At 43.6% G+C, this 22,309-nt stretch overlaps 1 protein-coding gene across 1 annotated transcript; it reads right to left on the bottom strand.

Annotated features, from left to right (window-relative positions):
• Positions 1 to 9,314: 9,314 nt before the first annotated feature.
• On the bottom strand, positions 9,315 to 18,979 carry LOC139580373 (inward rectifier potassium channel 2-like). Its single transcript, XM_071408988.1, has 2 exons — positions 18,791 to 18,979; positions 9,315 to 13,522 (listed from the first exon to the last, which is right to left on the bottom strand). Exon 2 carries the CDS (start codon positions 13,239 to 13,241, stop codon positions 11,958 to 11,960), a length of 1,284 nt encoding a protein of 427 aa, XP_071265089.1. The 5' UTR covers positions 13,242 to 13,522; positions 18,791 to 18,979; the 3' UTR covers positions 9,315 to 11,957.
• Between the last annotated feature and the right edge of the window lie 3,330 nt (positions 18,980 to 22,309).

Genomic DNA, 22,309 nt, shown 5'->3' with positions numbered 1-22,309 from the left:
GATCCACTCCAAAAGGCTTTCGGAGCCGGAACGGATGATCTCTGCATGTGTGGTTCCAACCGTGAAGCATGGAGGAGGTGTGATGGTGTGGGGGTGCTTTGCTGGTGACACTGTCTGTGATTTATTTAGAATTCAATGCACACTTAACCAGCATGGCTACCACAGCAGTCTGCAGTGATACGCCATCCCATCTGGTTTGCACTTAGTGGGACTATCATTTGTTTTTCAACAGGACAATGACCCAAAACACACTTCCAGGCTGTGTAAGGGCTATTTCATCAAATAGAGTGATTGAGTGCTGCATCAGGTGACCTGGCCTCTATAATCACCGACCTCAACCCAATTGAGATGGTTTGGGATGAGTTGGACCGCAGAGCGAAGGAAAAGCAGCCAACAATTGCTCAGCATAATTGGGAACTCCTTCAAGACTGTTGGAAAAGCATTCCAGGTGAAGCTGGTTGAGAGAATGCCAAGAGTTTGCAAAGCTGTCATCAAGCCAAAAGGTGGCTACTTTAAAGAATCTAAAATCTAAAACACTTTTTTTGGTTACTACATGATTCCATATGTGTTATTTCATAGTTTTGATGTCTTCACTATTATTCTACAATGTAGAAAATAGTAAAAATAAAGAAAAAACATTGACTGAGTAGGTGTGTCCAAACTTTTGACTGGTACAGTATATACGGTGCCTTCGGAAAGTATTCAGACCCCTTCACTTTTTCCACATTTTTTTACGTTACAGCCATTTTCTAAAATGGATTAAATAAAAATGTTCCTCAGCAATCTACACGCAATACCCTATAATGACAAAGCGAAAAAAGGTAATGTAGATTTTTTTTGCAAATTTATTAAAAATAACAAACAGAAATACCTTATTTACTTAAGTAATCAGTCCCTTTGCTATGAGACTCGAAATTAAGCTTAGGTGCATCTTGTTTTCATTGATCATCCTTAAAATGTTTCTACAACTTGATTGGAGTCTACCTGTGGTAAATTCTACGGATTGGACATGATTTGGAAAGGCACACACTCTAAATTAGGTCCCACAGTTGACAATGCATGTCAGAGCAAAAACCAAGCCATGAGGTCCAAGGAATTGTCTGTAGAGCTCTGAGACAGGATTGTGTTGAGGCACAGATCTGGGTAAGGATACCAAAACATTTCTGCAGCATTGAAGGTCCCCAAGACCACAGTGGCCTCCATCATTCTTAAATGGAAGAAGTTTGTATCCCCCAAGACTCTTCCTAGAGCTGGCCGCCCAGCCAAAGTGAGCAATCAGGGGAGAAGGGCCTTGGTCAGGGAGGTGACCAAGAACCAACCTGATGATCATTCTGACAGAGCTCTAGAGTTTCTCTGTGGAGATGGGAGAACTTTCCAGAAGGACAACCATCTCTGCAGCACTCCACCAACCAGGCCTTTATGGTAGAGTGGCTAGATGAAAGCCACTACTCAGTAAAAGACAAATGACAGCCCACTTGGAGTTTTCCATAAGGCACCTAAAGACTCTCAGACTATGACAAACAAAATTCTCTGGTCTGATGAAACCAAGATTAACTTTTTAGGGATAGGGGGCAGCATTTTCACTTTGGATGAATAGCGTGTCCAGAGTGAACTGCCTCCTACTCTGTCCCAGATGCTAATATATGCATATTATTATTACTATTGGATATAAAACACTCTGAAGTTTCTAAAACGGTTTGAATGATGTCTGTGAGTATAACAGAACTCATATGGAAGGCAAAAACCTGAGAAAAAATCCAAACAGGAAGTGAGAATTCTGAGGCTGGTCGATTTTCAACTCATCGCCTATTGAAATCCCAGTGGGATATGGATCTGTTTGCACTTCCTACACCTTCCACTACATGTCAACAGTCTGTAGAACGTTGAATGAAGCTTCTACTGTGATGTTGAGCCGGATGGGAGCTGTTTGAGTCAGTGGTCTGGCAGAGTGCCAGGTCCTGGTTAAGCGCATTCCACATGATAGCGACTTGCGTTCCATTACTTCTATAGACACAAAGGAATTCTCCGGTTGGAACGTTATTGAATATTTATGATAACAACATCCTAAAGATTGATTCTATACTTAGTTTGACAAGTTTATTCGACCTGTAATATAACTTTTTGAAGTTTTCGTCCGAAGTTCGCCTGGACCTTCACGAGCGTTTTGGATATGCCCACTAAACGTGCTAACAAAAGTAGCTACTTGGACATAAATAATGGACATTATCGAACAAAACAACAATTTATTGTGGAACTAGGATTCTTGCGAGTGCATTCTGATGAAGATCATAAAAGGTAAGGGAATATTTATCATGTCATTTCGTATTTCTGTTGACTCCAACATGGCGGAGAAATGTTGTTTCTATCTGAGCGCCGTCTCAGATTATTGCATGGTTTGCTTTTTCTGTAAAGTTTTTTTGAAATCAATCAAGTTTATTTTATTTTATATAGCCCTTCGTACATCAGCTAATATCTCGAAGTGCTGTACAGAAACCCAGCCTAAAACCCCAAACAGCAAGCAATGCAGGTGTAGAAGCACTGACACAGAGGTTGCATTAAGAACAAGTATATCTTTAATTCTATGTTAAACATGTATCTTTCATCAAAGTTTATGATGAGTATTTCTGTTATTTGATGTGGCTCTCTGCAATTTCTCCGGATATTTTGGAGGCATTTCTGAACATGGCGCCAATGTAAACTGAGATTTTTGGATATAAATATGCACATTATCGAACAAAACATGCATGTATTGTGTAACATGATGTCCAATGAGTGTCATCTGATGAAGATCATCAAAGGTTAGTGATTAATTTTATCTCTATTTCTGCTTTTTGTGACTCCTATCTTTGGCTGGGAAAATGGCTGTGTGATCACTTGGTGGTGATCTAACATAATCATATGTTGTGATTTCGCTGTAAAGCATTTTTTAAATCGGACACGATGGGTAGATTAACAAGATGTTTATCTTTAATTTGCTGTATTGGACTTGTTAATGTGTGAAAGTTCCATATTTATAAAAAAATATATATTTGAATTTCCCGCGCTGCCTTTTCAGCGGAATGTTGTCAGTGGTTCCGTTAGCGGAATGTTGTCAGGGGTTCCGCTAGCGGAATGTTGTCAGAGGTTCCGCTAGTGGAACGTGTGTCCTAGAAAGGTTAACCTCTTTGGCATAGAGAGACCTGAAAATAGCTGTGCAGCAACGCTTCCCATCCAACCGGACAGAACTTGAGAAACAACCCAAATACAGGTGTGGCAAGCTTGTAGCGTCATACCCAAGGAGACTCAAGGCTGTGATCACTGCCAAAGTTCCTTCCACAAAGTACTGAGTAAAGGGTCTGAATACTTATGTAAATGTAATATTTCCGTTTTTTTTTTATTCTTAATAAATTGGCAAAAATGTCTAAAAACCTGTTTTTGCTTTGTCATTATGGGGTAAAATGTGTAGATTGATAAGGAAAGAAAAAAATTTAATCAATTTTAGAATAGGGCTGTAACGTAACAAAAATGTAGAAAAAGTCAAGGGCTCTGAATACTTTCCGAATCAACTGTATTATTACTTGTATTACTGTTTCATTCACTTTCCCCCCTTCTGCTCCACCTATGGACATCCCCTCTGAGACATTCTGTCCCCCAACTGTTGGAGCTCGGAGCTTAAGAATTTCACTCTACCCTGTGCATGTGACTAATAAAGTCATCAAAATCTATCTAAATCTAAAGATGAATGGCAATGAATTAATAATAGACTCCGTGAGTTTATTTGTAGCCGACATTATGAGTAGTGGTATCGATAGATTCAATACAACGGGCTAGAAGACTAGATTAGAAATGTATAGAGCAGGAAATGTACAAAGGAAAGAGTGTCAAAGCAAGAGAAAGGGAAAGAGATGGAAATAGATGAAGTGTGTCAGGGTGAAATAAATAGAAAGGGATGCTGCTAATCCCTATTGCTTTAACAGTAATACCTAATGCATTCTGGGAAGACGACAAGACGTAAGACACGGCTGCTGGCTAAACCACAACTGTAAGAAGGTAAGGCTTCTGACGAACATGTAGGAAAGAGTGGGGTAAATTGAGCCGAGGGGGTAAGTTGAGCCGAGGGGGTAAGTTGAGCCGAGGGGGTAAGTTGAGCCGAGGGGGTAAGTTGAGCCGAGGGGGTAAGTTGACCCGAGGGGGTAAGTTGAGCCGAGGGGGTAAGTTGAGCCACCATTGTTTCCAGAAAACCAGACACAAAAATGTAGCATTTTAACAAATATTTAGGAAGAGGTCATCATTTCATGGAGTCTGAAACCACATGGAAAACGTTAAGCAAGTTAGGTACAAAAAACAGATTTTCACCAAGTCAAAATGAATATATTGTGCTAGAGGTTTCATGATGCTTGTATCTAAACCAAAGTAGATCATTTTATGATTGTTCTATATGTCAGTTGGGGGTCTCTATAAGCTTCAATATGAGGTCCTAAAACGTGCATGAAAGTGCATCCTTGTAGCTGTGTGGGCTAATATAGTCCAAATGTTTGCCTTGGGGTAAATTGAGCCAATGGTTGAGCCAAAGGGAAGTTAAGTTAACTGAAGTGTTTTCTTCCCAGGTGTAATGCAAGGCATTATCACTGGGATATGAGGTAACAACAGGGCCTGGCCCATGTTAAAGTGTTTTAAAGAGTAAAAAGTTATTGTTAGGTGTTAAGCCATGTTAAAATATGCTTAAAATGATTAAGAATTGTGTTTAATTATGTTTAAGAAATAAAGATAGACAAGGTAGTGGTAATATTTCATTCAGTACAGAAATTTGTAGGCAGCTCAACTTATTGCAGTTGTGCCAAGAGACCATTTTTTGGGGGGACAACCTATGTTTTCAAAACTGTAATGTTTACGTTATTTCTGATTATATCCAGGGATACACAACATCCTGAAATATATGTATTGTATATATTGTCAATTCTGCACCCCTTACCCTTAGGCCTGGACTGTGATCCAGCTCATCTAGGTGAGTGTATGGCATGTTCTGGTTTGTCTGCTCTGCTACGCGCAGATCCACCCGATTGCGACGATAGAGGGAGCCACCAACATCCACCAGGTAAGAACGTGGTGCAACTCTCTGTAGGCATGTGCCCAGCCTCCAAAGTCCTGTGTGGTTTCCCGGCAGCGGTTTCATCCTTATAGTTTCACCCACCTCCAGCTCTGGTAGGTCTCGAGCAGTCCGGTCGTAGAAGCACTTAGCGAGCTGCTTTCTGTGACGCAGTTTGTCCGTGACGCCAACCATGACGCAGGGCTCAAGTAGCTTGTTAGCTACGGGGATAGTCGTCTTCAGACGTCTGGACAGAAGGCGTTGTGCTGGGCTGCTGTCCATGTTTTCGGTGGGCGTGTTCCTCCACTGTAAGATCGCTTTCCATGGGTCGTTGCTGTCACGCAAGGCCCTGCTTAACAGGTTTTTTGCAATCTTGACAGCTGATTCTGCCTTGCCATTTGCTTTTGGGTGTCTTGGAGAGGAGGTCACGTGGTCAAACTCCCATTCTGTGGCGAAACGCTTGAACTGTGCAGTGAATTGTGGGCCATTGTCCGTGATTACCTTGTCAGGCTGACCTTGCCTTGCAAACTGCGCCTTGCAGCGCTTTATGATCGTCTCTGCAGACAAGTCAGGGAGCAGTTCAATTTCCCAAAAGTCAGAGTAATGATCAACGATGAGAAGATAGTCCTTTTGTCTGTGGCTGAATAAGTCCATGCTGATGATTTGCCAGGCCCTTGTGGGCAGTTCGTGTGACATCATGGTTTCCTTTTGCTGTTCATGAGCGTACTCGTTGCATGTGGTACAGTTGCTGACAAAGTCTTTAATTTCTGCTTGCATGTTTGGCCAGTATAATGTTTCACGAGCCTGGCGGTAGCATGCGTCACCTCCAACGTGACTGGAGTGTATGCGGGTAAGCATCTCTGGACGTAGTGATTTGGGAATAATGACCTTCTGACCTCTGAACAAGACGCCATTTTGCACACTGATCTCATCTCGAAAGGTCCAGTATTCTCTCACTGTGAAAGGTGTCTCCTCTTTCAGATATGGCCAACCTGCGAGAGCCATGGACTTCAGTGACTGTAGGTGTTCGTCCTTGTCAGTATGTTGCCTGATCTGGGCTAGGCGGTGATCTGTGACGTTTAAGTAGTCTGCCTGATTGATCTGTTGAACATCTTGTTGTTCCTGCTGTAGCGAACAGATGGCCTGCCGCTGATACGCAGTGCCTCTACCTGTACATTGTGCTGTTGCCCTGCTCAGTGTGTCGCTGATGTACATCTCTGGTCCTGGCTTGTAAATGACCTTCAGGCTGTAGTTTTGCAGAGTCAGGAGCATGCTTTGAAGCCTCTTGGGCGCGTTGAGGAGAGGTTTACTGAATATGGAAATGAGTGGTTTGTGGTCAGTTTCAGCGGTGACCAGCTCTCGACCATATAAGTAGTAATGGAATCGCTGGCAGGAGAAGACGATGCTGAGGCACTCTTTCTCAATTTGTGCATAGTTTTGTTCGGTGGGGGTGAGCGCTCTCGAGGCAAACGCAACGGGCTGGCCTTCCTGCATAAGGCAGCATCCAAGTCCCCTTTGGCTAGAGTCGTTCTGGATTGTGACAGGCTTCGTGACGTCGTAGTAGCGCAACACTGGCATGGATGAAGCCAGAGATTTCATCTCCTGCACTGCGGCCTCGTGCTTGGGTAGCCAGTGCCACGGTGTGTCTTTGTCCAGCAACCGGCGCAGAGGCTCACAGACTGCTGATAGGTGTGGCATGAACTTTGCAAGATAGTTTGCAAAGCCGATGAGACGCTGTACTCCTTTTGCATCAGACGGGTTTGGCATGTCGAGGATCGCTTGGACCTTGTCTGGGTCCGGCTTCAGGCCTTTTGCCGAGAGAATGTGGCCATGGAAGTGGACGTCTTTCACCTTGAACTGCAGCTTCTTCAGGCCAAGACGAAGCTTAACTGATCGGCAGTGCTCCATCAGTGCCAGGAGCTTCACATCGTGGTCGCGTTCTGCTTCTTCGTCTGTTTCACCACAGCCTACAATCAGGATATCATCGGCGATGGGTTCAATGCCCTTGAGCCCAGCCAGTAACTCGTGCTGCTTGCGTTGGTATACCTCAGGCGCCACTGAGACACCAAACGGGAGCTTGAGCCAGCGATTCCGACCCCAGGGGGTCCAGAAGGTAGTCATGAAGCTGCTTTCTTCGTCCAGCTTGCATTGAAGGAATGCATCTCGGGCATCCACCAAGGTGAAAATCCTGGCCTTGGGAAGCTTATAGAGGACATCCTCTAGTGTCGGCATGATGTAGTGGGATCGTTTCAGTGCTTGGTTCAGATGCTTTGGGTCGATGCAGACCCTCAGCTTCTCTGTTTTTTTAACTATGACCATATTGCTAATCCAGTCAGTTGGTTCAGTCACAGATGTCATGTGGCCATCGGCCTCATACTTGTCCAGCTGGGCCTTCACAGCCACTTTCATTGCAATGGGCACATTGCGGGGAGCACACTGGACTGGAGTGATGCTCTCATCCACTTCAAAGTGTACCTCCCCAGGCACTGATTCAACGGGCATGTTCAATACATCGTCATATCTGCTGAGTAGTTGTTCTTTGGACAGGGGTCCATGCTGGACATGATCCACAATGTGCAGGTCATTTGGTACAGTGAACTGCATCAGTCCCAGGCGTTCGCATGTAGAGCCTGAGAGGAGAGGATTTTGACTGGTTTTCACAATCTCAAACTCCAGCTTGTGTTTGCGTCCCCGAATAACACATTCTGTCTCAAAGGTGCCCATAGAGCTCATTAGTTCTCCTGAGTACAGCTTTAGTCTAGTATCGCTGGGCAATAGATGTGTGTCAGGTGCCAGATTGATTTTGTCTTTGTAGCTCATTACGTTGCATGTAGCACCCGAATCCAGTTGACATTGTTGTTGCTTGTTGTGTAATCGTAGTGTCACAAACCATTTCTTCCCTCTTGAGTGTACAGCCCCAATGGATTCATGCATGTAAATGTCACTTTCACTGTTCAGCTCTGAACATTGAGTAACATCATCAACACAGTGAATCTTGCCCTCACTCACCCTTCTTTTGCTTTTGAGACACACTTTTGCAAAGTGATTATTAGTTCCACAAGCTCTGCATGGTTTTCCGTAGGCAGGGCAGTGCTCTTTGCCACGTGTGTGTGTGTATTCCCACAGTATTTACATGCTATGGGGCTCTCTGTGTTCACCGTTCGTGGTGAATTACTCTGCCTCGATTGGTTTTGTCTGAATGTCTGCCTAGCAACAGCGTGAACAGTATCAACGTCGGAGCGTTGGGTTTCCGTTTCCATTGCTCTCATTCTCATGTCAGTGACTTCAGCAGTGCGGCACATTTCGATGGTAGTTACTAATGTTAAGCCTCTCTCTCTCAGTAGACGCCGGCGCGTATTCTCATTTGCAATTCCCAGTACTATTTTCTCACGAATCAATTCATCTTTCAATCCCCCGTATTCACAAGTGGCGGATTTCTCTCTCAAACGGGTTACAAAGTTGTGTACTGACTCACCCTCTTCCTGTTTGCAGCTTCCGAAAACGAACCGCTCGTAAATGACGTTTCTGGCTGGTTTGAAGTAATTCTCCAATGCATCCAATATAGCCTTTGCATCACACTGTTGTCGTGCCGTGAGGGTGAGATTGTGCCGGTAGATATGCCTGCATTCGCTGCCCATTAAACTCCTCAGAGTTACCGCTTGTACCTCGTTGGGTTTCTCATGGAGACCGGTCGCCAGCGCATAGTCCTCGAATTCATCCCTGAAGTTGTCCCAATTAGTATTCCAGTCCCCTGTGAGAACCATGTGATTTGGTGGCGGAATGTTCGCTGCCATAGCAATGGAATAGGAGATGTCTTTGCCTTCAGTCATGGAGGTAGGTAGTGATGCTAGCTAGCCAGCTAACGAGTTGATCAGTGTTGTGAGTAGGAAACGGCGTGTGTTCGCATATGGAACGTAACTGCGCCTATACTGTACTTAGCTACAAAATTAACAAACGTGTGTTTTCGGAGCCACTTCTGATACCATGTTTCAGTATGATATGTTGGATAAAGGAATAAAGACAGACACCAATGTCAAGTTCAACAGCCTTGTTAAGCATTGTACAAATCCCTACGCGTGGAGTCTGGGGAACAGTCCAGCTAGTCGATTACCTATCAACTAGACTCCGTAACAGGTCCCTTCAAAACACACTCTACCAGAGCTGACCCGCTGAGCTTTGACGAATTCTGTATTTTCCATATCTGCATCCCAAATACCACCCTATTCATGGCAATGAACAGAACTGCAAATGATCATTCATTGAGGTTTTATTGAAAAAAGAACAATATAATAAATCGCTTGTACAATAATAATAACAATAATATTACGAATAATATAAAAATCTGTACATTCCGTTGTTCTGCAGTACAAGTGGAAGACTCTGATACAAAATGACTGGAACAGGGAGGGCAGGGGGTCTGTGTACAAGAAAAGGAACATTTTAGCCTAGCGGCCTGTAGCCGTTGATTCAAAATGAAAGAAATAGGAGATAGACGTGTCACAATGCAAACTCTACAGGCTTTCAACACACCTTATTAACATGCCTGGGATACAGTACTGTTGGCTTATTAAACCATGTTTTCCAATCCAAGATTCCCTAGTAAAAACAACAAACAACTTATAATGAAAAATAAAATAATATTTGATAACAAGGCATGGCAATCCATAGACCTACTCTGGATATAAATATGAATGCATGAACAGCAACGATAGGGTACGACAGAGGGGTATATGTACTGTCTTTAATTCTCTCCTTATTTAAAGAGCCTATAGGTGAACATGTGCTCTTTTTGTGATGGCAGAATAGATTGTAAAGTACTAAGAAAAAAAATGGATGTTTTGTTGTTTTACTTAAAAATGATTTTGAACTGAAAAAAAGGAAAAGGAAAGTGTTGTAACACTGTTATGTTCTGAGCGTGTGCTTAAAGCCTTCTCACCTTAACTACATGTTACTTGGTCAAGTCCAGGGCCTAGAACCTGGCTTATATATGTTTACCTTTGAATATGAAAACGATGGTACAACTTTACAGAAGCCCTGGCATCATAAGACCCATACAACTGTGTTTATCATGACTGTTACCACGGTGATATTGATGAAGTATTACGTTGAATGAGTTCCAATTAAGGTCGAGCAACATCTATAAAATGATAACTGTAATACACGTGTTAGAAAATAAATATTTTGTCTTGATTTTTTAAAATGTTACTTCAAAAATACTCTAACTTCTACCACTTATAACTAATGGATGAGACACATAGTTCTAATAATAATAATAATTATATTTGGCGTCTTCTGTTATCAAACCCTACAAAATGCAACAGCGTAGCAGCACTTTTTTAAGAACATTCGTATGCTAATTTTTCATCCCTCCCTTGTCTTGTTGGTGTCGTTTGTAAAGTTCTGCTTCACTTTCGAATACTAAAACCACCCTGCTAATTTCCTTCCAACAAAACAGGCATGTTTCTATTGATTTGACCAGCATTGAACGACCCATTAATGTATGTTATGTTGTACGTCTGTTATTAAGAGAATAACAGTACTCATTACCAACAGTACATACAACATGACCGTATCTGCTTTGGATACGTACAGTATGGATGAATGCTAATAGTTCAGAAACATTTCTCTAATTGATCATTTGAAAAGGTTTTGTCGCACTACTTTACAATGGCTGCATAGTGTTTTTTCTCCGATAGTGTGAATGTCTCTCTACATCGAGCCACATTTCCTTGGATGTAATTCACCAAAGATCCCCAGTTGACTGCGACATGACGGTCTATTCAAAGGCTAAAACAGTTTTGCATTCACTGGAATCCAATCTCAGCAAAAGATGGAGAAAAAAACAAGGTTTCGTTACAAGGCTGTACTGCATCTTTAATTGTTTGGATTAACACTCCAAAACTTTAGAGTACTTTGGAGCCGGGTGCCCAGGATCAATTCAAAGTGCAAATTAGCTAAATAAAAATATATATTTGGTTTTCACAGGGCAGAAGCTTTCTACATATCTCTGTTACTCTATGGGTAGGCATCTTTGCATGTTTTTTTCCCCCTAGTTTCTCTGAAACGAGAAAGTAGAGAATTTGATTATAGCAGCATTTGTTTTATATACTAAAAGACAAATAACAGAAATAGAACTGTTGTTCTCGTCTTGTTCATGATTTGCCGGACAGATAAACAGAGAGACACGCCTGCTTTTTTCAAGTCATCGTAGCTAACACCCATTCCAATATGTTATACAGATGCACATTCCTTTCTATACATAGATGCTAAAGTGATACATACATTTCATTTTCTTGTGGGAATCATTTTCAAGAACGTTTTCCTTCCTATATGCACGTGTTTCATAGTGCTGTGCTTGCTGTAATATGCAATTACATTGTTTAAAAAAAGTTACAAGTCCCCAGCTATCCCCTTCCCACAGCAGTACCGTCGGCATGAACCTGTCCTTCACCCAAGGCCCAGCTCAGCTCAATGTCCTTTACACTAGGCCCAGCTCAGCTCAATGTCCTTTACACTAGGCCCAGCTCAGCTCAATGTCCTTTACACTAGGCCCAGCTCAGCTCAATGTCCTTTATACTAGGCCCAGCTCAGCTCAATGTCCTTTACACTAGGCCCAGCTCAGCTCAATGTCCTTTATACTAGGCCCAGCTCAGCTCAATGTTCTTTACACTAGGCCCAGCTCAGCTCAATGTCCTTTACACTAGGCCCAGCTCAGCTCAATGTCCTTTACACTAGGCCCAGCTCAGCTCAATGTCCTTTACACTAGGCCCAGCTCAGCTCAATGTCCTTTACACTAGGCCCAGCTCAGCTCAATGTGCCATTTATAACAACTAGATGGGATTCTAGAATCCGAATCTTCTTCTCTGTGCGGTGGTCTGCAGTCTCTGCACAGTCAAATTTCAGATTCTCGTCTCAGGGGCCTGGACTCTAGTGGCACAGTGGCCTGCTGATGCTCTGAGTCTGACATATTGTCTGTCTGGGTTACATCTGGGCCCACGCTACCCCCGTTCCCCTCGTCCATCTCCTCTTTGTTAGTCAGCGCCACCTCGTTCTCGTAACAGAAGGAGTTGGAGCTGGATAGGATGTATTTTTTCTCGGCCAGGTCTCTGGCGCTGCACAGCGGGGTGCTGGGAACCTCATAAGTCTTATGAAAACGAGAGTAGTCCACCTTGTAGTAGCTCTTCTCCTCGAAGAGCACCGGCTCGAAGCGGTGGCCCCACAGGATCTCGCTGGCCAGGTAGGAGCTGCGGCACTGGGTGGTCATGGCCGTGGCCTCCACCATCCCTTCCAGGATCACCACGATCTCGAACTCGGACGTCTCCAGCTCTTGCTTGCTCATGTTATAGAATGGGCTGTCCTCGTCGATCTCGTGGACGATGGTGATGGGCGTCACCAGGAAGATACGGTCGACTCCGCTGTCGAAGCCCACATCAATGTCCATCTGGTCCAGAGGGATGAACTCCCCCTCTGCCGTGGTGCGTGACTTGAGGAGGTGGGCACGCACGTGGGCCTCTACCAGGTGGCTTTTTCTCAGGTTGCCCACGCGCCACATCAGACACAGCTTGTTGTCCCTCATGGCCACTGTAGCGTTGTGGCTGAATACCAGCGTCTCGTTCCTCTTCTTGGGCTTGGCCATCTTGGCCATGACGGCGCCGATGATGAAGGCGTCGATGATACAGCCCACAATGCTCTGGAAGACCACCGTGAAGACCGCCACGGGACACTCGTCGGTGACGTAGCGGTAGCCGTAGCCGATGGTGGTCTGGGTCTCGATGGAAAACAGGAAGGCTGCAGTGAAACTGCTCACGTTGGAGACGCACTTCTGGGAGTTGTTCTCCAAGTCCCCGTGGAAGATGGCGACCAGCCAGAAGACGCAGCCGAAGAACAGCCACGACAGGAGGAAGGCAAGGCAGAAGATGACGAACATCCACCGCCAGCGGATGTCTACGCATGTAGTGAAGATGTCGGCGAGGTAACGTTGGCCTTTCTCGGACACATTGATGAACTGCACATTGCAGTGACCGTCCTTCTTGACGAAGCGGCTCTGGGGCTGGTGCCGCGTGTGCACCTTGCCCTTGCCATTCCCATACCCGTTGGGCACTGCCACGGTGGCCAACTTCATACCGTTCTCCTCGGTTGACACTATGCTGTAGCGGTTGGCTCGCACACTTCCCATCACCTCGTTCTGGTGGGAGGGCTGTGGCGCTGCTTCTACTTTGGAAAACAGTCTGAGTTTCTTGAAAAAGCGTTGGAGAAACAGTTTTGAAACACTAACGGGACCAACTCAAGCAGAAAATTGGGTGGTGAAGTGAGGCGGACGGAGGAAAAGGAGGGAGGAGGAGACAAAGCCTCTCTCTCGGTCCTCGACGGCCTCTAGCTTGACTGCAACCAGGGAGAGGTCCTTGGGGTTGAGTAGTGCTCTCTCATCGGGCAGCCTGGCCTCACCAATGACGTATGCTAAGATGAAAAGAGAGAGAGAAAGGTTTTAGACTTGCTGATGAGATATGATACATGAAATACCACCAACTGTCATGAATGATTATTTCAATATCCAATCGATTACTCTGTCGTGTGTGAAGCCTGAGAAAACAATCACATACTGTATACCCAAGGTCAAGAACAAGCACGTCTCCTCATGCCAACAATATTTCATTCAGTTATGACAACAGTCATATTTAACCCCTATCCTGGCTTCTCCACTCTCTACTGAGAGAGTTCAGGGAGCAATGGGAGCGATGTCCCACCGATGGTAAGTCACAAAGCATACTTGTTTTTTGTTGCCCACAGTGTCGAAAAAGATAATTGCCTGTTGGAATGTGGGTTGCGGTGTCTCTACGGGATCACGTGCACTCATGGTTTCTTTGGACCCCCCCCCCCCCCCCCAGCTGGACCGTTACTGTTTCTTAAAAATAAAAGGATAAATGCTAACTGATCATGCTCAGATGCACGTATAACCATTGCAATTTCATATTTCTGGGGAACAACAACAGACAGTACATTACTTTGTAACATGGACGAGGAAATGCCAGTCTTGTTAAAAGCAGCAAATTAACGATTTCCTTCAGTTTAATACTCCTTTACAAGTAGACCTGTCACTTCCACTCTGTGAAGACAGTCTTACTGTCTGTCACAGAAGCCTGTTTGTCAAACTGCACGGTGCGTGGACCAATCCTACTGCCGCATTACCCACTGGTGCGTTCTTAATATCCATTTTCACATACCTTGCTAATCACAACCTTGGAAAGATGGAAAATGTTTTGTTGCTTGAATGTAAGCTACTGTACCACATCACTTGGCCAACCGACCAACCGGGCTCTTTTCTTTGAATGTCACTTATTAGGGTTCTGGAAACTTTCTAAAGCTCAAGATGGGTGTTTCTGGTTGTAAAGAGGTACTTTAATGGGGTGTCAATTGTACAGAAATAACAGCTATTCCATTTTCTGTGTGTCTTGATTATATTCATGTTTGTGTAGACTTTCCGATTAGTGATAACTTGACTTAGGACATACAGAGACCTTGATGAAAAGGTAGTGTGTGTGTCAACTAGGCAAATGAGAATGAGCCATAACAAAACCATACAAAGCAAGACTACACGGAGGTCCAAGGGAGCGGTGTAGGCAGTCAGTGTGTTGGTATGGGACACAGGCTCGGTTCCATTTCTCACCCTAGCCACTTCTCCTAGCACCTGCCACTAAGGTTCACAGACCTACATGCATAGAAACATACTGCACGTATATTACACTGTACTGAGTTACAATTCATATAAGGAAATCAGTCAATTTAAATGAATTAAATATGCCGTAATCTATGGATTTCACACGACTGGGCAGGGGAGCAGCCATGGGTGGGCCTGGTTCCAATCAGAATTAGTTTTTGCCAACAAAAGGGCTTTATTACAGACAGAAATACTCCTCAGTTTCATCAGCTGTCTGGGTGGCTGGTCTCAGATGATCCTGCAGGTAAAGAAGCCGGATGTGGAGGTCCTGGGCTGGTGTGGTTACACGTGGTCGGCGGTTGTGAGGCCGGTTGGACGGACTGCCAAATTCTCGAAAATGACATTGGAGGCGGCTTATGATAGAGAAATTAACATTCAAATCCCTGGCAACAGTTCTGGGTGACATTCCTGCAGTCAGCATGCCAAATGCACGCTCCCTCAAAACTTGAGACATCTGTGGCATTGTGTTGTGTGACAAAACTGCACATTTTAGAGTGGCCTTGTATTGTCCCCAGCACAAGGTGGTGGCACAAGGCTGTGTAATGATCATGCTGTTTAATCAGCTTCTTGATATGCCACACCTGTCAGGTGGATGGATTATCTTTGCAAAGGAGAAATACTCACTAACAAGGATGTAAATAGAGAAATTAGCTTTTTGTGTATATGGAACCTTTTGGAGATCTTTTATTTCAGCTCATGAACCTCTCGTTCTCTCAAACAGAGAATTAGTGAATATAAAAGTTCAATCAGGAGAAACGACAGTCGCAGTACATTTGAATGACCTAAGGCATGACATTTCTACCTTTAGATTTTGTGGCATAGAGAAAGTTACGATATCAGACAGGGGAGGTGATATTAATAATACTCTGAGTAAAAGAGAATGTTTGGGGATTTTCACCCTCCAGACATTAGTTCCTAAAGGCCTTAATGATGAAATGCCTATGTATGTTATGTTGTGAATTTGAACATGAATTATGTCCCTACTTAAGATTACTCTGATGTTTGTCGTACGATGTACCCAATGATTAATGAAAACTTGCTATGTCCTCATTGTGGTTTTACAGACGTGTTTAATACGTCTTATTACACACTTTATTGGAATATTTATGAAATGTATATTGTTATATTTGGTAGCACTTATTTGTTTTTCCTTCGCCTCCAACCCCTTTCCATGTGTGGAACGGATGTGGTTGGGGCCAGGTCTACATAAGGGTGCTATTTTCTGACGAAGGCCGTGAGGCCGATACGTAAGCTTATTAAAGATCAGTGATACTATCAAGAGCAGTGTGCGGTATCATTTTCCATTCATTTCAGCTCATGAAACATGGAACCAACGCGAAATGAATATGAAACATGAATGTGAACACTCTCTCTCTCTCTCTCTCTCTCTCTCTCTCTCTCTCTCTCTCTCTCTCTCTCTCTCTCTCTCTCTCTCTCTCTCTCTCTCTCTCTCTCTCTCTCTCTCTCTCTCTCTCTCTCTCTCTCTCTCTCTCTCTCTCTCTCTCTCTCTCTCTCTCTCTCTCTCTCTCTCTCTCTGTGTACTTGAGTACAGCAGCATAGCTTGTTGACTCACAGAGTCCTCTGGGACTTCATATTCTCTCAGCAGCATAATGGCTGTCCTGTGAGGATTCTGTCTCTGGCACTACAGAAACACCACTCATTAGAGAGAGCCCTGCCTGCCTGTGTCTGAAGTGTTATACATGTTCTAGGCCTCGCTGTCCTAGCAACCAACCATGGTTGCAACGAACACTGTGAACTCTTCTGTTATGTTTTTTTTAAGGGGGGTGGGGTTATATCCAAAAAATGTGTTTAGATTGTTTAAAAAATACTTTTGGGAGATTTGGTGATATGAAAGTCAGTGATGAAAAGATATGTGAGTGCGTGAGGAAAATATATGGAATATATTTGTGTTCTTTAACATGTAAAGGTGAAGAAATAGCTATTCTTATTGTCCTTTAACATTAAAAGGATAAGATATTGCTTTTCTTCTTGCTCCCTTGCAAAACTGAAATCACCAAATATAATGATTTTGACTCGTGAAACGTGAATAGATATGAGTAGACTACAGTCTCTGTTAAGTCAATTTACAAACATTTCTCTAGTATGTAGACTGCCTTCAGATATTTCCCTTCATGTTTGTAAAAATGGTTTATAGAGTGGTATCTGCAGTATCAGCTCCTAGAATTTGTCCTTAACTCTCTCTTATTAAATTGGATCTCAAATAGCATGTTGGTGGTGAGTAGAGTCAGGAGGAACTCTGTCATCAAACATGGCCACTATTTGGGGAATTTGGGGAATTCTGGATTGTTGACAGTAATTACTTATTAGACATGCAAAGTCAGTCTGCATCTCAACCTCTCCTCAATCAACACCAGTGAGGATGACTGTGCAGTTTACACAGCACATGATTCATATGAGCTTTTCCCGCCAACTAAATAAGTATCTTTCCAACTTGTACTAATCTGTTTTCTGACAGAGTGACGTGAATAGAAATTGATATGGCTATGTTTTGTTTGTTTTTGGGGGGGTTGAGAGGACACTTAATGGAAAATGATTACAGACAATGTTGAATTTTGTATTGTCTTTAAGTAACATCAATAGATGCTAAATTCCCATCTGTTGCCATGACACCATGATAACAGATTGGAAAAGCATGACTGTTTATTGTTCTGTTATAGCCCCTTTTTTGATCGGTGGGATAATTATGTTCTGTGGAAAATTGAATCCCTCTGATCTTTGATTGAATTAGTACTGCTGGACTGGCCTAATCTGAGAGGTGTATATACGGTGCCAATATTCACACTGTGGAAACAATGTCATGGATGAAGTATCCTGCAGAAACGTAACTTACAGAATTTATGGTAACTCCTTGACCCGCTGCCAGCGCACAGTCATTTACGGTCACCTTGAGGATGGTCTTGTCGCAGTTACCTCTGGGCCACACAAAAAAGAGCTATGTCTCATCTAGGACTACCATTTAAAATGTCCAGTGGAGTAAAAAAAACGTGATTTTCCTGTTTCATATATACATATATTTCAACACTATGAGGCTGGAATAATACTGTGAATTTGTGAAAATTATGATAATGCCTTTTTAGTGTAAGAGCTGCTTGAAAATACATTTCTGTCTGTTTTGGTGGAATGGAGTTTTGGCCTGCCTGACAAGTAAGTTAATAGACCAATAAGAAGGAGAGTTCCAAACCTTTCTGCCAATAACAGCTAGTCTTTAGTTTTCCCCTCCCCACTCAGACTACTCCCAGACAGTCTTAGCTAAATTATTGCTTGAGAAATTGCTCTTTGCTATGAAGCTATTTTTTGTTTATTTTTGATCATTTCAATTGAAAACAATAGCAGTAAGGTACCTAATTGTTACCCAGTAATGATTTGATATTGAGATAAAAACGGTTGCATTGGACCTTTAACATAGAATAAAGTATGTGGCTCCAGACTCCAAGCAGCCCTCGATATGTAGCACATGCCAACGAGAAATGCGAACAGGTGCGGGGTAAAAAACGAGAACCGACTGAGTGATGCAATCTCTCATACATCGTTCAAACATTCCATCCATACCGTTATAATTGTACATGAATGTACGTTTACATGGGAAAAAGATATACGAATAACACTGATTGCATGACAAATTGTAACTTTTGGGATGTTTCAGCCTATGTTTGTGAGCAGCGTATTACAACATAACTGTATGAATCAGCCGACGCATTAACATGGCATGTTTTTGCACTTAAATTGTATTATTATGGATTTAAACAGGTTGATGAAATGATATGCATTAATAAACAATAAAAAGTCCTGCTCTGCAAGCTTCTAGCCACAGTGGGTATGACTTTGTCTGAAAGTCGGCGCAGCGCATCCATTCAATGGAGCGACTGTCCAAGTGCAACTGTCCCAATATTCTCAAATATATAAAATAAACAGTAGTCTATGTTATGCAAAGTCGTCATCTTCCCCATACGTTTGATACGAATTGCTACAAAGAGGTTGTTAAACCTTACCTGTTGCACATTTATAGACCGGGACAAAATCAAAAGTTAGTTGAAATTAGATTCCAGAAGATATGTCCGCTGGTAAACACTTTTGAAAGCGTTTGTTTCTGTTTTGGAGTAATGTTGCCTTCTTGTTATGATGACAGCGAGAACTGAAACTCCCTCATGTCAATGAAATGACTGGTCTTAATAATGTGCTTAGCGAATAGTTCTCCATGGCAATTTAAATAGCGTATACCGGCATGCTCCGCCTTCTGGACCCTACCCAGCCAATAGTATTACAGAGAGGAAGAACGCGTTGATGTAGGCTGATACATTTACACTGACGTATGAAACCGTGTGAGTGAAAATTCATAGGCTACAAACCGCAAGTAATGTTTTGGGAGACACATGTCAGGGGTTTGGATAGGACGGTCATGCGTAACAACAAATGTGTTGTTTTTAGCGGTGCTTATTCATATTGATGATCGATTGTTCGTTTTTTGGGTTGCCTGGGGCGGGGGATGTCATCTCATTTTAGGCAGAACACAGGAACATAATTTCACCCTAAGGGTAGATTTTTCTAGTCTAAAAAGGGGACAAGTTATATATTTCAACCTCTCCCTGACCCAGTCTGTAATACCTACATGTTTCAAGCAGACCACCATAATCCCTGTGCCCATGAACGCCAAGGTAACCTGTCTAAATGACTACGTGAAGTTGATGCAAAGAGTCAATATTTGCAGTGTTGACCCTTCTTTTTCAAGACCTCTGCAATCCGCCCTGGCATGCTGTCATTTAACTTCTGGGCAACATCCTGACTGATGGCAGCCTATTCTTGTATAATCAATGCTTGGAGTTTGTCAGAACTTGTGGGTTTTTGTTTGTCCACCCGCCTCTTGAGGACTGACCACAAGTTTTCAATGGGATTAAGGTCGGGGAGTTTCCTGGCCATGGACCCAAAATATCATGTTTTGTTCCCCGAGCCACTTATTTATCACTTTTGCCTTATGGCAAGGTGCTCCATCATGCTGGAAAAGGCATTGTTCGTCACCAAACTGTTCCTGGATGGTTGGGAGAAGTTGCTCTCGGAGGATGTGTTGGTACCATTCTTAATTCATGGCTGTTCTTAGGCAAAATTGTGAGTGAGCCCACTCCCTTGGCTGAGAAACAACCCCACAGATGAATGGTCTCAGGATGCTTTACTGTTGGCAAGACACAGGACTGATGGTAGCGCTCACCTTGTCTTCTCCGGACAAGCTTTTTTCCGGATGCCCCAAACAATCGGAAAGGGGATTCATCAGAGAAAATGACTTTACCACAGTCTTCAGCAGTTCAATCCCTGTACATTTTGCAGAATATTAGTCTGTCCCTGATGTTTTTCTGAGAGAGAAGTGGCTTCTTTGCTGCCCTTCTTGACACCAGGCCATCCTCCAAAAGTCTTCGCCTCACTGTGCGTGCAGATGCACTCGCACCTGCCTGCTGCCATTCCTGAGCAAGCTCTGTACTGGTGGTGCCCCGATCCCGCAGCTGAATCAACTTTAGGAGACGGTCCTGGCGCTTGCTCTACTTTCTTGGGCGCCCTGAAGCCTTCGTCACAACATTTCAACTGCTGTCCTTGATGTTCTTGATGATCCGATAAATGGTTGATTTAGGTGCAATCTTACTGGCAGTAATATCCATGCCTGTGATGCCCTTTTTGTGCAAAGCAATGATGATGGCACGTGTTTCCTTGCAGGTAACCATGGTTGACAGAGGACAAACAATGATTACAAGCACCACCCTCCTTTTAAAGCTTCCAGTCTGTTATTCGAATTCAATCAGCATGACAGAGTGATCTCCAGCCTTGTCCTTGTTAACACTCACACCTGTGTTAACGAGAGAATCACTGACATGATGGCAGCTGGTCCTTTTGTGGCAGGGCTGAAATGCAGTGGAAATGTTTTTGGGGGATTCAGTTAATTTGCATGGCAAAGAGGGACTTTGCAATTCAAATCAAATCAAATCAAAATCAAATCAAGTTTATTTTATATAGCCCTTCGTACATCAGCTAATATCTCGAAGTGCTGTACAGAAACCCAGCCTAAAACCCCAAACAGCAAACAATGCAGGTGTAGAAGCACGGCGGCTAGGAAAAACTCCCTAGAAGGGCCAAAACCTAGGAAGAAACCTAGAGAGGAACCAGGCTATGAGGGGTGGCCAGTCCTCTTCTGGCTGTGCCAGGTGGAGATTATAACAGAACATGGCCAAGATGTTCAAATGTTCATAAATGACCAGCATGGTCAAATAATAATCAGAAGTAAATGTCAGTTGGCTTTTCATAGCCGATCATTAAGAGTATCTCTACCACTCCTGCGGTCTCTAGAGAGTTGAAAACAGCAGGTCTGGGACAGGTAGCACGTCCGGTGGACAGGTCAGGGTTCCATAGCCGCAGACAGAACAGTTGAAACTGGAACAGCAGCAAGGCCAGGTGGACTGGGGACAGCAAGGAGTCATCATGCCCGGTAGTCCTGACGCATGGTCCTAGGGCTCAGGTCCTCCGAGAGAGAGAAAGAAAGAGAGAAGGAGAGAATTAGAGAGAGCATACTTAAATTCACACAGGACACCGGATAAGACAGGAGAAGTACTCCAGATATAACCAACTGACCCTAGCCCCCCGACACATAAACTACTGCAGCATAAATACTGGAGGCTGAGACAGGAGGGGTCAGGAGACACTGTGGCCTCATCCGATGATACCCCCGGACAGGGCCAAACAGGAAGGATATAACCCAACCCACTTTGCCAAAGCACAGCCCCCACACCACTAGAGGGATATCTTCAACCACCAACTTACCATCCTGAGACAAGGCCGAGTATAGCCCACAAAGATCCCCACCACAGCACAAACCAAGGGGGGGGGGGGGCGCCAACCCAGATGAATTGCTATTCATCTGATCACTCTTCATAACATTCTGGATTCAATGCAAATTGCCATCATACAAACTGAGGCAGCAGACTTTGTGAAAATTAATATTTGTGTCATTCTCAAAACTTTTGGCCACGACTGTACACACACACACACACACACACACACACACACACACACACACACACACACACACACACACACACACACACACACACACACACACACACACACACACACACACACACACACACACACACACACACACACACGCCGCTGCTACTCTGTTTATTATCTATCATGATTGTCTGGTTACTTTCATCCCTACCTACATGTGCATATTACCAGTGGTGTAAAGTACTTAAAAACCTCTTAAGGATCCGCCCCCTTTTCCCCCCAATTTTTGCCTAAAATTACATACTCAAATCTAACTGCCTGTAGCTCAGGTACCTGAAGCAAGGATATGCATATTCTTGGTACCATTTGGAAGGAAACACTTTGAAGTTTGTGGAAAAGGAATGTAGGAGAATATAACACATTAGATCTGGTAAAACATAATACAAAGAAAAAAAGAACCATTCTTTTGTATTTTTTTGTACCACCATCTTTGAAATGCAAGAGAAAGGCCATAATGTATTATT

The sequence above is a fragment of the Salvelinus alpinus genome, chromosome 7 (assembly GCF_045679555.1).
Source record: "Salvelinus alpinus chromosome 7, SLU_Salpinus.1, whole genome shotgun sequence".
Taxonomy (NCBI): Eukaryota; Metazoa; Chordata; class Actinopteri; order Salmoniformes; family Salmonidae; genus Salvelinus; species Salvelinus alpinus.
The sequence above is the reverse complement of the archived record's forward strand: the minus strand, read 5'-3'. Positions and strand labels throughout refer to the sequence as shown.

Excerpts from the sequence above, each read along its gene's own strand:
- LOC139580373 (XM_071408988.1), bottom strand. The coding sequence starts at position 13,241 with ATGGGAAGTGTGCGAGCCAACCGCTACAGCATAGTGTCAACCGAGGAG.